The sequence below is a fragment of the Lutra lutra genome, chromosome 18 (assembly GCF_902655055.1).
Source record: "Lutra lutra chromosome 18, mLutLut1.2, whole genome shotgun sequence".
NCBI lineage: Eukaryota > Metazoa > Chordata > Mammalia > Carnivora > Mustelidae > Lutra > Lutra lutra.
The window spans coordinates 34,532,527-34,552,580 of NC_062295.1; the positions used below are offsets into that span (position 1 = coordinate 34,532,527).

Below are 20,054 nucleotides of genomic sequence, written 5' to 3' on the forward strand. Positions count from 1 at the left end.
AGCCCACAGCACGCGGACGACAGTTCCCCGCACGTACCTCTTCGTGCCAGTTCTCTCTGAACCAGACCATCTGATCGACGATGCCTTCCAGGGAAGACAGAAGGGTTGGGTGGAGCTCTCGCTGCATGTGCATGATTCGGCTGCAGCGCCACATTGGGGCTGTTGCTCTTATGGGCCCTGGATCTGATGCAGAATGGGACTGGTTACCCACTGAACTTGGCTGCTGCTGTCCAGAATCTGAGAGTAACACACACAACGCCAATGTCAGCGCAAAACTGGCCGGATGCGAGAGCTCGGTGCTCTAGAGGACCCATCGGCCAAAGGAACGCTGGTTCCTGCGGGCGTGTTAACACAGCACGAGACCGGTTCCCCAGGGACCCTGGGAGCCGCTCCGGCTGGCTCTAAGGACACATGCGCTGAGGGGCTGGGCATGCGGAGTGTGACTGCCTACAACCTGGCCTTGGATGTTTCCACGAAAAGCAGAAAGGGTCACGTCGAGAGAGAGAGAGAAAGAAAGAGAGAGAGAGTGTGTGCTAGCATGTGTGCACACAAACAGGGCCGTGTGCTATGTGGTGAACTGAGGTAAGGGGACATAAGTGTTCACTGTCCTCTTTCTAACTTCACCGTAAGGTCAAGTATTTTTTAAATGTTTGGAAAAACTATTTCATGATACATTCCTTGCAGATGGCTCAGAAAATATAGAAGTAATTAATGAGCAGGTCTACATTTGTTCATCTAGGAAAGACAAATCATGTCTTTTAAAATAGTATTTTTGAAAAATACAGTCCTTTGTGATGTGAGAAATATACTATAGAACCCAAATGCCCATTTCTCTAGCTTTGGCTCACTCAGAATAAACACCTTAATCTGCAAAGGACTCAAACACCCATCTAGGTAGACCTGTGAGGCTAGAGCTGGTGCCGGGAGGTCTCCAGACCAGCCCAGCTCATCAGCGGCAGTGCAACCACGCCCAGGGGATCAGGTCACCTTCTTACAGAGTCTTTGGCCTCACACCATGAACACCTGGGTGTTAAAAATGGCCTGAAGCAGATGGTGCTTTAATGGTTTACAAGGTACCATGTGTAGCGGGCAACAAACGAAACCATTAAAAGTTACTTCTTACGCAAGAGGATTCAGTACAGATCAAAACTCTTCTATTTGAGTGAATCTGATAAAACTGACTTCTATGCTGATTCTTCGACAGCTAAAGATATTATAAAGTAAATGACATACATGGTAAGCAATGTTTAGACTCCTTACCAGGATGCATTATTTAAACTTTTTAATTCTTCAGACCTAAACATTTCATGTATTTTTCCTACTTATGGACCAAATCACTCAGGTAAACCAGTACCCTATTAAATCGCAACCATGGGGAACCACTGACTTCCTTCAGAAACCTAACCCGAGCCTCCCAGCCCCACAGTGTCTTCCCACGGGCTAAAGACAGACTGAGGGCAGGAGAGTGGCCACAGCCATCCAGACATGGAGCGCCCCAACGGACTGAGCCCTTCACGGTCTGGCCAGCCAGCCCCGCCCAAGACATACCGCTCTTGTAGCGTTCCCGCTGCTCGATTTTCAGGGTCAGGTACAGGGTCCGGATGGGAAAGTAGACCGCCTGGGGATACACGCGTCCAACCTGCTTAGAGACACAGGGTGTAGAGAGCACTGCTCACCACCGGGCTTCCGGAGGACGACGATCTGCATGGAAAGTAACTGGCGCCACTTACAAATGGGCTGGGGCCTCCGTCCAGACCGAGGAGGCATAGAGTGCACCACAGGGCGCATCCACGAGCCCGGACTGAACAGCAGGTCAAACACCTAGTTTACCTCTGAAAGATCTGAGAAAGATGACCCCGGTGCACTCCCTCAGTTCTGCCTGGGGGACTGTTAATGACAGAGAAACCACACCTTCCTTGGATTCGACAAACGTGAGAAAGACAAAGCGCACTGGCCCCCAGATCTTACTCAGGCAAGTAACGGGAAAACTCAAAACCACACTGGTCAGTCTTCATATTGGGCACCACTCACTGGGAACTGGAAACCGACTCTGACTGACAAATAGGTTCGCCAGAAACTTCACGTAACTGCAGCGAGGAGGATGCTGAAGATTTTCTGTTTAAGAAACACCAGTCCTACCAAACTAGGGTTTTATGGCTTCTTCAAAAGGCCTGAACAGCTACTCTGATGTCCCTCAGACCCTTCCAAGTGCATCTATAAAAAGACGACAGGAGTGGGATCGAGCTCGGCCACGGGCTGCTGGGCAGCGGGCGAACATACAGGGAGAGATGTCTGATGAATGACGATTCCCCCGCACAGACCGATTCTACGTCCCGGCAGATAAAAGCCAGGCAAAATGCCAGTACCCAGGGACATCGCTGCAGCCTCTCACAGGGAAAAACAAAAACCATTTCTGGGTACAAGTAAGCTGCACAGACAGAACGCAGAACGGCATGATCTTAAGTATTTGGTGAGGACGCTCTTCATTCACAAGCAGTCCGTCACGGGACCCTCTAACTTTGTAAGAAGAAATGCGCTCACAGGCAGCGACACAGAACTGTCTCCAAATTCCCACCATCAGGGTCCTTCCTCTACCCCTGGGCTGCTCACACGGAGGGACAACCTGAAACCATCTCGAATCATGGTCACGAAAGCCTTCCTCCAGGACCCCAGTGTGTGCACTCCCCCAACCCCGACCCCATCCCTAAGGCACCCAACCTTCACCCCCAACAATGGCACGAGGGGTGAGGGGTGACAGCTGCTATGATTACAAGGACTTCAGTCTAAAGGGCAGCTACAAAGTATCAACTGGATATCCCTGTCACTAATTCAGAGGTTTCACTAGTAATTTTAAGAGAATACCCGTTTTACTTGCATCTTTGGCAACATAGGCAAGAAAAAAAAAACTGGCATTTTAATACTCTAACACTTTAATGATGTAGTGAATTATTTCGTTCCCATCCTGGATTATTTTGTTCCAATCACTTTTAATTGTGCTTTAGATCAAGTGACATTTAAATGTGTGCACCTTCCTACATGTGAAATGAAGACCTAATTTTCTCGTGAACAAAGAGACCCTGTTGCTCCCACCTGGCTAATGAGGTTCAGAAGCAGCTTCCCCTCGGAGCCGACCAGGCAGGTGAGCAGCTGCGGGATCCAGGCCAGCCACTGGATGGGCGGCACGCCGATGCAGTACTTGTCCACGGCGTCGGCCAGAGTGTTCTTGTCATCATCAAAGCTCAGAAGCCACAGCACCTAAGACAGAAGGAAAAATCCCAGAGCTGAAGGGAAACTGAGGCCCTTCATCAATGACTTTCCGCCAACATTAAAACAGCACACAGCATAGTCTTGCTGGCAATGTGGGGAAAGATGTACAAAAGGGCCAACGATATTGCTAAATGCACCGCATAAACCGTAGACGAGACCGCAAACGTGAATACGCCTCTTGTGTGGCGGAGGCAACACCGCCAACCACCAGCGACCAACCTAGCGACCCAAGGCCCCGCCAACCTTCCAGTTCACACTCATGACCTCCCCACAACAAAATGGACTTGTTAAAAATCTCTGATGAACACCACCCCGGAACGAGGGGGCCACAAGCTGGAGGCTGGGTGTCCACGGATGTCTGAAACAACTACATCGAGAAGGAGGCAAATTCAGAGTCAAATATTTAGGGGGCGTCCCTGTGTCACCACAGCTGGCGTGTGTTTCTGGAGTCGACTGCGAACACTAGGTGCTGATGTTCGTTGCACATCTGGACATTAAGGGATTCTAAGAAATCCAAATCTTTAATGGGACGAACCAGAAAAGCAGAACAACTTATTCCTAAGTTTTCTGCAAGGATGAATGCTGGGTTTTTCTTTTTTCTTTTCTTTTCTTTTTTTTTTTTTTTTAAAGATTTTATTTATTTGAGAGAGAGAAAGAGCATGAAAGGGGCGAGGGGCAGAGGGAGAAGCCGGCTCCCTAATGAGCAGAGGGCCCGATGTGGGACTTGATCCTGGGACTCCAGGATCATGACCTGAGCCAAAGGCAGTTGCTTAACCAACTGTGCCACCCAGGTGCCCTGAATGCTGGGTTTTATGTATGTGTTTCCAGAGACGAGAGAGAGGCAGCAACACTTAAGAAGGAATCTCAGTGTTAAGCGGTCACCTCTGGGCAGGTGCCTGTCAGCCACCAGTTCCGCCCCCTGCGCTGCGCTGGGGTGACCTGGGGCCAAGAACTCCAGCGAGTGTGACCGCACCCTGCAGTGCGTGCAGAAATCCTGGCATGCCGGACACCTGCGACTAGCGCTGTGCAGCCCTGGGACTGTGGGAACCTCCCCTTCAGGTGATGGGGGAGAATCACCAGGTGTGTGGCGGAGAGTTCTCCCGGCAGCCTCCTCATCGGTCTGCAGCAATCTCTGTCCTGGGTGAGGTTCCAGAGAGAACACTGGACCGAGTCCCAGGACCGAGTCCAGGCACGGCTTTGCTGCTTAAAAAGTCTTGGGACCCCAAGTATGTCAGGTCTCTGTTTTCTTAGCTTTCAAATGGAACTGGGACAGATGCCTTGAAAACTGAAGGGAACAGGCCAGGCAGGTGGGAAATAATGCCTCACCCCCAGCACGGATGAGCAAAGAGCTGGCTTCTCGTGCAAACCTGAAGGCTACCAAACAGCCTTTGGTGAAAATGGGTTCTTCTCATCTCACCTTGGCTAAGTACTTCCTTGACTTGCTCTCATTCTGATGCCGACAGGCGTGCAGGTAACAGGTAATGGCAGACACGCCCAGATGGAGCTGCCGCTCCTTCACGAAGATGTTCTCCAGATAATCGCCCCACATGGCCCAGGCTTTCACCAACACATCATGCATTTGCACAGCTGCAGAAAATGCTTTGTTTGCTTCCTCAGATCTGTGAGGAGACAAAAGCAAAACATTTTTTTTTTTTTGGAGAGCTTCACGTAACATAAAATCAATCATTTTTAAAATAAGTAATTCAGTGGCATTTAGTACGTTCAAAATGTCATACAACTGCCACTCTCTCGGGTGCCAAAATGCTGTTGTCATCCCCAAAGAAAACCCTGTACCACAGAGCAGTCACTCTCCATCTCCCTGAACCTCCCATCCCTGGGGACCAGCAACCTGCCTTCTGGCTCCACAGACTGACCTCATTGGCGTACCTCACAGAAATGGGATCATGTACTATGTGACCGGTTTTCAAGGTTCACCCACGCAGCAGCAGGTGTCAGCACGTCACTCCTTTTTGCATCTCATACTGCTCCCTTGTGGGTCTACACCAGGTTTTTGCTTATCCGTTCATTTGGGTTGTTTTGACATTTTGGCTACTGTGGACGGTGCTGCTACAAACATTCATGACCAAGAACCCGCTTGAGCACCTGTTTTCAATTCTTCTGGGTACATACATGTGAGAGTGGAATTCCTGGGTCACATGAGAATTCTGTTCAATTTTTGAGGAACTCACAAACTATTTTCCACAGTGGCTACATCATGTTATTATCCGCAAATGACGGTTTTACATCTTCCAACAATGTGCAAGACAAAAGACAACTAGATACTCCTATCCCTCATGATTATAAACGCAAACCATAGCCAAGTGCATGTGAAAGTATTATATGCCATGACCAAGTGGGATTTATCACAGCAATGCAAGGTGGTGGGTCAACACACACACAAAAAATCAACCCACGTGCATCCCGTCAGCAGAATGAAAAAGAAAAACATGATCCTCTCAGTGGGTGCAGGAAAAGCAGCTGATGAAATCCATCACCATTTCATGATAAACACACCCAACTACAGCTAGGTATGGAAGGAAGCTACCTCAACGTAATAAAGGTCAGACAGGAAAAACCCACAGGTATCATCTTATTCAATAGTGAAGGAGTAAAAGGTTTCCTCTCCGACCAGGCAAGAACTTTTCACCACTTCTACTGAACTAACCACCAGAAGTCCTAGGTAGGAGCAGTTAGTCAAGAAAAAAGGTAAAAGCATCCAGATTGGAAAGAAGACGTAGAATCATCTCTACTCGCAGATGACATAACTTTATACACAGAAAACCCTACAGAGTACAGACATGCAGAACAGAGCAAGTAAACAGTTGGCAAAGTTGAAAATGTAAGAGCAATATACAGAATTCAGTTGTATTTCTTCACCTTAGCAATGGAGAATCTAGAAATAAAATTAGGAAAATAACTTATAATAACATCAAAAATTAAGAATACATTCAGCATAAGAAATGTAAGACCTTTTTTTTTTTTAATATTTTATTTATTTATTTGAAAGAGAAACAGTGAGAGAGAGCACAAATGAGCAGAAGGTCAGAGGGAGAAGCAGACTCCCCGTGGAGTTGGGAGCCCGATGTGGGACTCGATCCCAGGACTCTAGGATCATGACCTGAGCTGAAGACAGTTGCTTAACCAACTGAGCCACCCATGCACCCAAGAAATGCAAGACTTACACGCCAGAAACTGTAACACATTGTTAAATGAGACAAAGATAAACATCTCATGTCTATGCACTGAAGGTTTAGTATTGTCATGACAGGAAACTCCCCAAATTAACCTCCACGATTCAATGCAATCATCACTCGAACTCCAACTGCCTCTTTTGCAGAAATAAATAACCTAAAACTCATGCGGAATGTCAGGGCTTCCAAACAGCCAAGCCAATCCTGAAAAAGGATCAAGTTGAAGAACGCTTCCCAATTTCAAACCTTGCTGCAAAGGAGAGCGAGTGACACAGTGTGGCCCCAGCACAAGGATGGACGTACATCAGAGGAATAGAGCTGACTGTCCAGAAATAAACCTTTATTTTTCTGGTCAGCTAACTTTCCAAAAGGAGGCCACAGCCGTTCTCTGGGGAAAGAAGTCTTTTCGAGGACTGATGCCGGGACAGAGTCTACACACGTGCGAAACAATGTATCTGGACCACCATCTCCTGCCACATATAAAAATTAACTCAAAATGGTTGAAGACCTGACTCTAAGAATTAAACCTCTTCGAAGAAATCGTAGGAGTAAATCTTATGACCTTGGGTTAGGTGATGGCGTCTCAGCTATGACACCAAAAGCATGAGCTACCCAAGAAAACAGATACACCTGACTTCTAAGTGAGAAGCTTTGTGCGTTAAGGGCACGGCCAAGAATGTTGAGAAGGCAGCCTGCAGACAGCATGAAAATGTCCGCAATCATACACCTCAGAGACACAGCCAAACATCTGGGAACTAGAGCCAGATGATAAAAAGCCAAATAACCCACTAAAAAATGGGCAAAATAACAGAACACACGCTGCCATGGAAAAGAAGTGCACACGGCACAGGAAAGACGCTCAACATCACCGGTCATCAGGAAGATGGCAGTCAAAACCAGTGAGGCCCCCCTTCATCCTCACAAGCATGGCTGCAGTCTGAGAAATGGAAGGTGACCCAGGCCGGCAAGGACGCGGAGAAGCTGGAAACCACGGACAGTGCTGGCGGGAATGCACAATGGCGCAGCCACTGTAGAAAACCATCTAGCGGTTTCTTGACCAGAGAAAGAAGTCCCGCAGGACCCAGCAATTTCACCCTTAAGTATATGCCCAAGGCTCCCCCAAAAGCCTGTATGTGAACGTTCACAGCAACGTTACTCACAGGAGTACATGTGCAAACAGCCCAAATGTTCACTGATTGTTGCCTGGACTGAAACCTACAGACACGCCCGGGAGTACTTCGCCCTGACAGAGCACAGACGACCCCTGAGAACATGATGCTGAGGGAAAGCAGCCAGGCACAGAAGGCCAGACTGTAGGATTCCACTTGAAATGCGCAGAAGCAGCCCATCACAGAGACAGAAAGTAGATTAGCGGTTGTCAAGAGACAAAGGAAGGGGAAAATGGAGTGACCACTAACAGGTATGTGGTTTCTCTTGGGGATGATGGAAATGTTTCAGAACGAGCAGGCGGTGATGGCTTTACACCATGGATGCCTGAAGCCCACTAACACTTCCAAATAGTGCACCTTAGGTCATGTGAGTTTAAAATATTAAAAAAAAAAATCAAAGCCTTTTTATCTTGACAATAATAATTTAAAATAAGCTAAAAATGCAACCCCTTTTACTAAAATATGAAAAGTGGGCTCTCCGGTCCCACATATGGCAAAGAGCGGCATCTTTTAAGCCTATCTCATTTGCCCACTTTTTATAAAATTTTATCTAATGTTCGTTTCTCTAAAACAGGGTTCTATGACCTTTTTCTGAATGAGCCAGACAGTAAATGGGTTTAGGCTCTGTGGGTTGCACAGTTTCTGGCACAACTTCTCAATTCTGTCGTGGGAAAGCAGACATACAACCCCATCCGCGGGGGTGGGTGAGCTCCCAGACCTCATTTACAGAAACCAGACGCTGGCCGGGTTTGGTCTGCAGGCCACAGCAGACTGACCCCCTGCTCTAAAACAGGAATTGTCTCCATAAAAGGAATCATATCAGCTCTGGTCCAAAATATCATGCTGCAAAAATGGGGAAATGAATCTATGTCACCAGCAGTCCTGTGTTCAAGCAACTCATTTTTTAAAAAAGCATTTTTAAGTACTACCCATCAAACTGGCTTATCCGTCCACCGTAAGTTACTGTCTTCACAGAGACAGAACATCTCAACTATCACCCCTGACAACTGTCACCCAATCACACTGACTTCCAAGTTATAAATAACTATTTAAATAATCTGACGAATTCTTTCCTTCCTGTATAACATACATACTTGTTGATCTGAGCCAAGAACATTCCCTTCAGTGCATAAAACTCAGCTGTCATCTCTTTTGTAAAGTATTTCAAGTTTGTAGATTCAATCACTTCAAGACCCTGTTTAAAAAAAAAAAGTAGGAAAAATTTTCTTGAAATTTCTAGACAATGGTGTCAAAACTGCATTAAATATTTATCTAGGTACTAAGTCCTAAGGTCACTGACAAGTGCACTTGAAGTTGACGGTTGACCTTGCCTTCCGCCAACAGTTGTTGACTGACAAGCATACGTAAACTGAATCGCAAAGTGTCACGTTCAGTCCTGGATACCTTAAAGGTACTATTTTTTCCAAAGCTTTCTATGTCTAGTCCATTCCATTGTTTTAATTAATATTTCTCTGAACTTCATTAAAATCTACTTTACATCCTCATACTCCTACACTTTTTCATTTTCTTTCCTTAAATACATCAACCAAAGTGTAAAATATAGACCGTAAAATTAAAAAAAATAATATATATGACAAATGTTCAAGTGGTTTCCTTTCCCTTTCTGGTGGTGAAGGGATAGTTTCCCACGAACGACGTCGTGTTTACGGCAAGTTCTCACCCTCCTTTCCTACTCTCTGCACTAGGAGTGCCCACGGGCACCCGCGCTCTGCTGGCCCTACTTAGCAGAGGGGCGGCCGATGGCTCCCATCATCACTCTACCTGCATACACTCGTTTTTCCCCATGACTCCAGCCAGCTGGAGGTAGCATTTGACTTGCTGTCGGATCTTCTGGAAGCAATCCACAATAGGCACGGTTGGGATCGTATGAATGCGACTTAGGATGTCCAGAGCTACGTTGACCAGTCCCTGTTTGCGGGCGATCTTCCCATACTGGATGATTGCTGAGGCAGACGCGTGAACCCCAAGCATGGCATTGTTCGAACTTGGGTCATGCTGAGAACTGTTTTCATAGGCAGTTACAATAGCTAGAGAGCAAAGAAAAGAGCAATCAGTCCATGCCAAACATTTCTCAAAGCGTTCCACAACAAGGCTGAAATAAAAAATGAAAAACACGTACACATGGGCTTATGAAAACAGGAAGCTCGGTGATAAACCCCCATTACTTTCCCTTGGGTTTTACACACGGAAGACACGTGATACGAAAGGAAGAGGCAAACAGCAAAGACTGGAGCTGAGCGTTACCATTGTGGCTAACTGAATTAGGATGGTGGCTCTAACAGATGCCCAGCAGGTTGAGGGGATGAACAAAACCGCAGAAGGCTCCACAAGGCCACCCCCAAGCAGCTCGTCCTTGGGTGGACCCTTTGCAACGAGCACCAAACCCCAGAGCTCAGATCCCACTGGCCCGCGCCCCCAACACCGACTCTGTTCTAGCTGGACGAGTGTTAACGAGTTGGGGGGGGCTCTCCCCACCTTTCACTGCCTCCCCCCTACTCTTCCCAGACCAACCACCACTGACTAAATCTACCAGAAAATAGAACATCTGATAAAGTGGGGGAGAAAAAAAAACACAACAAAACCGAGACATGAAACCAGAACAGTGGGGCGTCTGGGAAATTACATGATGAATGCATGCCGGACCAGGTCGGTTTACCCTGGTAATGATGCTGCCTCCACATGAAGACGCTGCTCCAGTGGGACAAGTCGTCAGACACGATGGGCAGCCTGTTCCTCCACGTCTTCACCACCGTCTTCATGTCGTGCAGGCTGTTGTTCCTGCCCAGGTTGGTAGGCTGGAGGCCGGCATTAATCTGCGCCGCTTCCTGAAGTTCGATGATCTGCTGGGCTGCCTGAAGGGGACCAGGATCAGGGACCCCATGGTGAGTGCACATGAGGAAAACCAACCGGAGTCCATCAGCAATCTGAGACTATAAAGGTCTCCCGACACACTTCCCCAAGGAAGCACTCTTACTTCTTGCTTTCGTTTACTCTTTGCCCCAAACTCTGCTCTTTTGATTCCCCCCACTTCTCAAGGTTCAGCTCTGTGGCTACTGCAAAGTAGGAAAGGGAGGACAGTGGCGCAGGTAGCACACCCTGCAAACAGGGAGCCTCCAAACTCTTTTCTCATTCCTTTCGCCACCACCTAAGTCGGGTTCTCCTACCAAGGGCTCAGAGCAGAACAGTCAGGCCCGCCTGCCCTCAGACTCTCTTTCCACCAACACTCAAACCCCATGGCCACACTAAGCATCTCAAAACACGGTCTGGGTGATCCCTTTGGGCTGGCGAATCCGTCTTCCAGCGCGTCCCTTATGAGATTGTCTAGTTCACCACCTTCAACACCCCAGACGCACTGTTGGCTCTAAACCCACTGGCCGGATGCACAGCCTATCCAAGTTCCATTCCCTCCCGCTGCGAGGTTCCATTCCCTCCCACGGGGAATGCTCCCTTTTCTAAATCCCGCATTTCCTCTCTGTCCAGTCTCCCTCTGGTGTGAAGCGGTGCTTCTCGTGGCTGTCCTCTCTCCAGCTAGATGCTCCTCTGGGGCAAATCTTTGCTCTGAGCTCATCAGAATCTCCCAAACACAGCTCCTAGACCCCCCACTTGCCATCTTGTTGACCAATCTTAACTGGAGATACAGCCTGCAAGGACTACCGCTTTCCGGCCGCACCTCAAGTTCAGTTCATTACCTTCGGCTTTCTGAAACCTCTCTCTCCCCATGCTCCCTCCCCCCAGCAGGAGGCAACCACTGATCTCTGTCTCCGTGCATCTCCCCCTCCCGGACACTCCGTGGAGAGGGAATGACACAAAGCATGGCCCTCTGCTGGCTTCTCCACTCAGCACGTCGCTAAGGCTCACGCCACCATAAGGCTCACTACTCGTCCCTTTTTATTGCTGCACAATAGGGCACGGCCTGGATCTGCCACTTTTTATTTAATCATCAGCTGATGATCATTTGGGCGGTTTCCACACTTTGGCCATTATGGATATTGCTGCTGTGAACATGGGTGTGCAAGTGTGCGCGTGTAGGATGGAAACCGTACTTAGTATTTTGAGGAACTGTCAGACTTGTTTCCAGTCTATCTTACAATCCCACCAGCAATATACATGGGTTCCAATTTTCCCACGTCCTCATCAATGATCGTGATAGTCTTTTTTATTCTCGAAGGGTAGTGGGAGTGAAGTAGTATTTCACCGTGGTTTTGATCTGCATTTCCCTACTGACTAATGCTGGTGAGCAATTTTTCCCACGCTCGTATGCTCCTTTGTATATCCGCTTTGTAAATGAAATCGGTTTTTCAAATTTGGGCAGTTTTCAGCCATTATTTTTCCAATATTCCTTTTGCCCCTTCTTGTGGCTCCACTCCCTCTGGGACCCCCCACGGTAAGTATGTTGGTACTGATTCGATCAAGTCTCTATTATTTACAGAACGCAACCACTGAAGTCTCTGCCCGGGTGGCTTAGTGGTCAACCAGTTGGCCCGAGAAGACCCTAAAGACCAGAACCACGAAGCCGCTCAGCCTTTGCTGAGGGCTGTGCGCCTGCTGCGGCCTGCACTTGACAGGTCTGCCTTAGCCTTCACTTCCGGCTCGTAGGGAGCCTCAAGGTCAGGCAGCCGGGTGGGAAGAAGTATGTTCTGTGGAGAGGAGCAGCACCGCGAGGGGCTGTGCGAGAAACTGCGTCAGAGCCAAGCAAGTGCATGGTGGCCTGTGTGGCGGGAATGAACTGTCAAAAACTGTGCAGATGGCCCAGCAAGGAAGAGGCTCAGGCACAGGTTGTCGGCACCGACAAGAGTTTCAGAGGACACACAGCAGCATCACACTGATGGGCTATGGTGGCCGTTAACGAAAATGCCTGGAGCAAAACTGAGATACATCAAAATCGCTCCTGATAGGTCACCTGTCATTCAAATCCCATGGAAGCTCCAGAAATGAGAACATTACTCTATATTTTGACTCTGCTTTCCTTTTACTGAGGATGAGACAAGTGGAAGGACTTTCTTCCCTGCCGTCCAGCTCGGTGCGTTCACCACACCCACCTGGAGAAGAGGCGTATGTACGTGGGACACGACATGGGGAAGCCGCCGCCACTCGCGGATGGCCAGACTGCTGGCCATTTCCACCAGGCGCTCGATGAAGCTGAGCTGCTGCTCTTCAGGGTGGCAGATGGCCAGGTACCCGCGGTACATGTTGACTTTCCACGCCATCTCTTTGGGACAACTTACTTCCACCTGGTGGGGAAAAGAACATGACATGGGAAGTAACGGGCAAACCTGTCTGTACAAAGGGTCAAAAATGCAAGCCAATTTGTTTGTAGCCAATCATGCAAAGCGGTAAGCAGGAATTAAGCTACGAACACTTATTTTCCTTGGAGAAGTCATGAATTTAGATGGCATTTTCTGGACACTCTCCTTTTCTAAATTCTAGTGAGTAGCCAGTCTCTACAGGTTCTTTGCTTTAAGTCATCAGCAGTTCCAGAAAGGAGAGAGACAGATGAACACTGATGTGACAGACCAGATTAACAATCATCCCTTGGCTACAAAGTCAGCCAGCGACTTTCCAAAGCATTCAATATATGTTTGTCTCCACTCTGATAAATATAATTTTGAGTTGCTTCCAATTCATATTGTTATCCTGGGAAATCAATCTAACTTGTTCCACATTAGACAAGGAAGCGAAAGGCAATGATTCCAGTTGATAAGAATATGAGAGAGCATAAACTTGACTGTTCTTCAAAAGCCGCACTCCGCCGTCTACTATAAGATTCCCCCCAGGTCTCTCACATCCCGCCTGTCAGCTCTCTTATGAACTACTGAGCCCGGAGCTGTCACATTCTCTCCTCGGCTCTAACCCCTGCCCCTTTCCCCCGACAACGTGCGCCTCCACATAAAGGCTCCCCGCGCTCCCCCTTCAGCCCTCAAAAGCTCTGTCTGCCCACCACCCTCTAAAGGAAGCATTAAAACTGGTCTCACTTTATCAATTCTGTCCAGAGCATTTAAAAACATAAATGATAAAAATTAAGGTCTTTTAAAAAATCATTTCTGTGTAGGAGAAGAAAGGCTATTCATTCTGAAGCATCTCTGGGCAGTAATAAAAACCATCCACACTTTAGTGCCAAAATACTAAGTGACACAAGGACCAGGATGATGATGGGGCCATCCTGCATTATGTGACCCTCTGGCTGGTTTTTTTGACATCTTCCTTCTCTAAAGCACATTCACATTCATGGCCTCTCTCAGATCTCAAGAATCCAACGATGAAAAAGTTTAGGAAGACAAACTTGTCAAAATATCTGCTTCCAACACAATCCACTAAAATCACACCAATTGCACATTTTCTGTGCTTCATTTGTCAATCACCACATCCATCCCCGTAACACTGAGAACAAAGGCATCTCTCATTTCCCACCCTCTGAAACGAGCTGCCCCATCGATTATACCGAACCAAGCAGCCCTAAACCATAATGCACACTAACAAAAACAGAAGTAATTTTTTTTCTTGAATTATCAGTAAGTGAGTAAATAATTTTGGACCATCTACTTGGACCAACACTCTCTGAATGTACTACAGACTACCCAGAATGTTTATTCACATACAATGAGCATTTTTCTAATCCGTAAGCACAATTTTTAGAAAATGATTAAGGGTTTCTCAAAGAAAAAACTCAGGGCGCCTGGGTGGCTCAGTGGGTTAAAGCCTCTGCCTTCGGCTCGGGTCATGATCCCAGGGTCCTGGGATCGAGCCCCGCATCAGGCTCTCTGCTCAGCAGGGAGCTTGCTTCTTCCTCTCTCTGCCTGCTTCTCTGCCTACTGTCAAATAAATAAATAAAATTGTAAAAAAAATAAAATAAAATAAAAAACTCACTTCTCAGACCTACGGCTGACATGCAGGACGCCTGACGCTGCCTGCATCCAGCTAAGTAAAACCGCGCGAAGGGAGAAGAAAGGAAAGAGCAGAGTGAGCTATAAATATTTACTCAGCAGAACATCTACCAGATCAAGGAAGAGAACAACTCACTGTAAATGTGTCTTGTCAGAAATAATACAAGTAATGGGTTATCTCTGGAACAAACTCCCTGCATCAGACAGGCAATTCCCAGATCCCAACCCCAAAGTCAAGCCCTGGGCTGTCTCCGCCCGCTGTGGTTCGTCATCTCAGTTCCACCATCTTCCACGCGTTTGTTAAAAAGCCACACTAGTAAATAACATAAACATGGTAGCTGCAACATGGGTTAAAAATTTCAGGTTCGTCGTTTCAAAGACAGTCGCTCTACAATCTCAGTGTGCTTTTGAAGTCATGTCCGCATTACAAGAGGAAAGGAGAATCACTGGTGTGAGCTCAACGAAGCCCGGCTGGGTAGAGGACGGGTGAGATGGGTAGATGGCAGCACCTCCTCCACCTGACCCTAGCTGCGAACCCCACGCGGGAAAGGCGGAGAGATGAGGAGCAGAAGCAGGGAAAGGGCCGAGGGAGAGTATGAGGGAAGGGCCCGGATGCAGCAAATGATGAAGGGCAGCAAGAAGAGCCACGCCGGAAGACCATTTAAGGCAAAAATAATGTATCGTGGGGCTCAGAGGACACAGAGCTGCGCTGTCCCACACTGTGGCTTTTGGGTCCCCCCAGCAGGAAAAAGGGAATAGGGCCTCTGGGCCCACGCTTCCGCTGTGCACTGAATCCTCTGGATGGAGTTTAATTAAAAAAAAAAAAAAAGTGGTGCTCAACCAAATTCCTGACTCAGCTTAATGATCCTGGGTTCCTTCACTCCCATAACAAACATGCCTGGAAGAGAACACCCGCCTCACTGAGCACACGGCTGCTGACAGCGACGACTAACCCGCCAGGTCCGACTCGTGATTCACCCGCGCCGTGCTCACCTCCAGCAGCGTTTCTGCACCAGACCCATCACGCTAATCTAATTCTTCCTCCAGCTCCCAAACTGAACAAATGTGGGAAAGGTGTTAGAGAACTGAAAATAATACTTGCTTCCCAACAGCTGTCTTTCATCTGCCAAAACGCCCAGCTTGCTCCAAGCAAAGAGAACTCTCTGGAGGTCCACACCACCCGAGCCCGGGAGAACCACCGGTGGGGGAGGGTGGTCTCACCTGCACCAATGCCTCCTTCATGGCAGTCCAGTTGGATACCCGCCAAGCACACTCCAGGACCAGGTAAGGGTTAATGTGACCTTTGGACTGGCCATATTCTGTCAAGGCTTCCCACTGGTTCAACTCCTTAGAGCATCTGGAAGACCAGGGATTCAAGGGCAGACGTTCACTCACCAAAACACTCACAGATTCAGAAAGGGCAAGGGATAAGATTTTCAGTTGTGGGTTGCAAAAAAAATTTTCCCCCCACAGGGCAAAAGGTGAGGTCCCAAGGTGCCCCATTGCGGTGAGCCCCCCTGATCCCTGAAGGAAACGGCTCCCCAGGACACCGAGGGCAGGAGCCCTAAGCACCAGACCCAGTGGGGAGGCAGAGATCATCTGTTCTTTCTCCAATGGATGCTTTTAATTACTCATGGATTAAATGGCCTTCTGAGGTGCTTCTTTTCTTTATAAGGCCATAAAGAAAATAGCAAAGTCCCCTTTTAAAAGCACTCATTACAAGACAATTTCAAACACTTCTCCCTGTCCCCCTGCCCCCAGTTCCCTTAAGAGAGTCCTGAACAGTCAAGCACTGTGGCGTACCGAATCCAGTGGTCCTCCCACAGCTGGTACTCTGGGAAAATAGCGGGGGAGGCGTTACTCCTCTCATGCTCCTTCTTGGCTTTGTCCATTGCCTTTTCGTAGGACTCTTGAGCCTGAAGAAGTCAATAATGCTCTCGGTTATTTAGGGCAAGTGGGAACTCAGGCCTGGGAGTGCCCTGCCCTCTTCTCTAGATCACTGGCCCTGAGGCTCTGCTCGCACAGGGAACAGAGTGGCACATAACACCCCACAGAACGGACAGAGTGGAGACAGCCTAGCCCCGGGATGCAGCTCTCTGTCCTTCAGCGAAAGGACAGAGGAGGCCATAGCTCATGCCTGTGCTTCTAGAGTTTGGGGGCTGAGAACCATATCCTGGGACGGGGCCACACTTCAATGAAAGGACAGGCGTGAGAATTAACGTTTAAATACAAACTACAATCTATCTGCCATTTCCGACAGGACCATTGAGTGCAGATAAAAAACATCCACGTTAGCAACTAATGGTAAAGGCTTCATGACTGAGTTTCAAAAATGTTCGTGTCATATAACATAGGTTTCTCTTACACTAGAGACTTCAATCAAAGAGCCTTTCTATGGAGGATAAACACTTGAAATAAACCGGTGAAGTTATCTAATGTGAACTCTGACTTGAGATCGTTAGAAACGGCCTCTCCTTAGCCATGGGGCCCGGCCACGTCACTGGACACGGGACGGTGGCTACCTGCTCGAAGAATCCGTGCTGCTCGTAAGCAATGGCCGTCGCCGTCTCCGAATACTTGCAACGCTTCTGCCACAGACCAGCCCACATATCCTCCTCTTGTAACAGAGAGTACAGCTCGGCCAGGGAGTCCAGTATCTCCTGAAAACACAGCGTGGATTCTTGAGTGCTCGGGACAAAAACGTTTTCTTCCCAATAAGGCGACTTCACTGTGCTGCCATTTAAAAATCACTGGGGAGAGGATTCCCGAGGCAGGGAGGTCCCTGGCAGAAACGACGGGACCGGGAAGAGGAGGAGGGCCTCACCTGCTGAGGCGGAGTTATGCTCTCCTGCTCATAAAATTCCGTTGTTTGCTTCGGCTTAATCTGCAGGCTCAGACCTTTCTCAAAAGCCTGGTGCTCAAGCATCAACGTGGAGCGGAACCAAAGGTTGTGCGTCTTCCCCAAGTACTTCAGCACGCAGGGCCGGATGGGAATTGGGGGGACGCACTGCGACATGGCCTCCACGAAGCAGTTGAGGGCACTGGGTTGACAGTCCCGCTGCACCTGGTGGCTGCCGCTGCACAGGAACGGGCTGATCTCACCGGCCAGAGCCTGAAACCCAAGAGCACGTCATGTCTCCACTCAAAACACGGCCTCACACTCACGCAGCATCTGACAGCGTTCTAGAGTTCTAGAACGTTCTAGAGAACTCACCATCAGATAAAGGCCAGCGGTCTCCTCGCCCTGTGAAACTTAACAAGGTGATTCACAGATATTTATCAACAGCTAAAACTACGGTCTTCAAAAACGGGCTTTTAAAACATATACTCACATGCTGCTGTCTGTCAGACAGAATTTTCCACAATCTGGGGAAAAGCTGGACCCACGTCTTCTCTGCCAGTGTTGTGGAGATGTGGCACAGCTGGACAAAGGCGCTGAGCAGGGCTCCCGTCTACAGAAAGAACAGAGAATCATGAAGCCACATGGGAACCCACATATCCACACACAGGACACTCCCATCTTGTGTTCCGGTGGACGCTCCTCCACTTCCGCACTTGCGGACACTGGGCAAGTGCCAGGTCAGAGCAAAAAGAGATTCGGAGCACGCACGGTGTGCTTAGCAGCCAGCTTCCTGCCTACATTTTTTAACTTTCAGGGGCATTTTCTAACCTCGTCTGCGAGGTACAAGCGCAACGCTGACGTGGAGTGAGGATGGGAGGCAAGGGGGTACCAGCAAAATGAGGCCGCTGGCAACGTGGAAGAGCAAAGGGGAGGAGCACACGCACGGGAGGTGAGTCACTGGCCAAGAAGGACAGTTCGGAAGAACAGATCAAGAAGTGAGACATCCCGGGCAGCTGACGGCGGGGGAGAGGCGGACAGGGAGCGAGCGGCCTGGCCTGGAATGGGACGCCCCGCGAAAGGGGCCAGGGTTGGAAACGAAGGGCCCCAAAAGGGAACCAAATCCACAGGTGCCTCTGACTTTGTCCACAGCTTTGCTGTGTCTGAAAGTCTGAATTAGCTGCCAGGATTCCTTATGAACAGGCAGGTTTCTAGGCAGCTTGAAGCCACTGGGCCCATAGGGCCCACCTCCCCACAGAGACGGGGGTTCAATGACAGAGGATTCATGATTATGCTTTCCTTTCTCCGACAGCAAACCCAAGAAAAGAAATCACCCTCACATTCATGTCTACCGAAAATGCAAAAAGCAAAGACAGAAATATTTCAAGGAAAATGGGGGAAAAACGCTTCAGTGAAGGATGCTCCTGGCTGGTACTCGGGCCGCTCCATGAACCTGGATGACCCCATGTGGTGGCTCTGTCCTCCCCGGCCAGTGTGTCGTCAGCCTCCCGGCCCCGGGTCATTTAGCAGAGGCCGAAGCACTGAAGGGCCACAAGCAGTCACAGACCAGCTGATTAAAATGCTCATCTCGGGGTGCCTGGGTAGCTCAGTGGGTTAAGCCACTGCCTTCGGCTCAGGTCATGGTCTCAGGGTCCTGGGATCAAGCCCCACGTTGGGCTTTCTGCTTGGCAGGGAGCCTGCTTCCCCCTCTATCTCTGTCTGCCTCTCTGCCTACTTGTGATCTCCGCTCTCTGTCAAATAAATAAATAAAATCTTAAAAAAAAAAAAAAATGCTCATCTCGATCACAGGTGGGGGATTCAACAGGCTCCTGGCTTGTCCTCATTCTCATGTGACCACAGGGAGAGGTGAAGAAGGGTGTGGGTTCTATGGCAGCCCTCAGCGCCAGGGAGATAGAGAGTGGACACTGTGGGGGAGGCAGGGAGGGGACACTGGCTTCAACAGATTTCCCACCTCCAGTAAGACAGTCAGTTCTGGGACCAGAGACCCACAGCAGAGACGAGATCAGGCTTGCCCGGTTTCAGGAAAGACCTGTTCAGATCCCCCCCTAGTCCCTCCAGACTTAGAAACAAAGAGCCTGGAGGCGCCCACTGGCCCCTGACCACTTCACAGGTAGAGGAGTTTCAGGAATGAAAATGTCAGGGAGGAACTGACTTACAAATGCAGGGACTTATAACCCTACTTTGCTCTGCAAAAAACAGCTTCCATACACACATGGTATAATAACAAGAACACTCTTGCCATGTGCAACAATGTGGATGAACCAGAGGGTATTATGCTGAGGGAAATAAATCAATCGGAGAAAGAGAATTATCATATAATCTCACTGATATGTGGAATTTAAGAAACAAAACAGAGGATCATAGAGGAAGAGAGGAAAAAATATGATGAAACCAGAGAGAGAGACACACCATGAGAGCCTCAATCACAGGAAACAAATTGAGGGTTGCTGGAGGGAGGGAGGTGGAGGGGGGTGGTCACTGGGTGATGGACAGTAAGGAGGCCATATGATGTAATAAGCACTGGGGTTATGGGATAAGGCCTAAATCACAGGTCTGTTCCTCTGAAACCAGTAATATAGTATATGTTAATTAACTGAATTTTAATTAAAAAAATGTTTAAATGGGATTGGACCATCAAAAAGCAAAAAAAAATATGAAGACCATC

At 48.6% G+C, this 20,054-nt stretch overlaps 1 protein-coding gene across 14 annotated transcripts in view; it reads right to left on the reverse strand.

Moving 5' to 3' along the window:
• The window catches only part of TRRAP (transformation/transcription domain associated protein), a 114,280-nt gene that overhangs the window by 16,013 nt on the left and 78,213 nt on the right, over nucleotides 1-20,054 (reverse strand). For 9 of the 14 annotated variants that reach the window (XM_047712677.1, XM_047712678.1, XM_047712681.1 and 6 more), the window contains 13 exons: nucleotides 17,862-17,981; nucleotides 17,354-17,641; nucleotides 17,052-17,189; nucleotides 16,333-16,445; nucleotides 15,751-15,886; nucleotides 12,688-12,879; nucleotides 10,272-10,500; nucleotides 9,410-9,675; nucleotides 8,722-8,822; nucleotides 4,685-4,886; nucleotides 3,091-3,255; nucleotides 1,549-1,639; nucleotides 38-237 (listed from right to left, as the gene is read on the reverse strand). In XM_047712677.1, the coding sequence (XP_047568633.1) occupies nucleotides 38-237; nucleotides 1,549-1,639; nucleotides 3,091-3,255; nucleotides 4,685-4,886; nucleotides 8,722-8,822; nucleotides 9,410-9,675; nucleotides 10,272-10,500; nucleotides 12,688-12,879; nucleotides 15,751-15,886; nucleotides 16,333-16,445; nucleotides 17,052-17,189; nucleotides 17,354-17,641; nucleotides 17,862-17,981 (2,241 nt within the window). The remainder of the gene's footprint in view (nucleotides 1-37; nucleotides 238-1,548; nucleotides 1,640-3,090; nucleotides 3,256-4,684; nucleotides 4,887-8,721; nucleotides 8,823-9,409; nucleotides 9,676-10,271; nucleotides 10,501-12,687; nucleotides 12,880-15,750; nucleotides 15,887-16,332; nucleotides 16,446-17,051; nucleotides 17,190-17,353; nucleotides 17,642-17,861; nucleotides 17,982-20,054) is intronic. The other 5 variants (XM_047712682.1, XM_047712685.1, XM_047712679.1 and 2 more) reach the window with 3 other exon arrangements.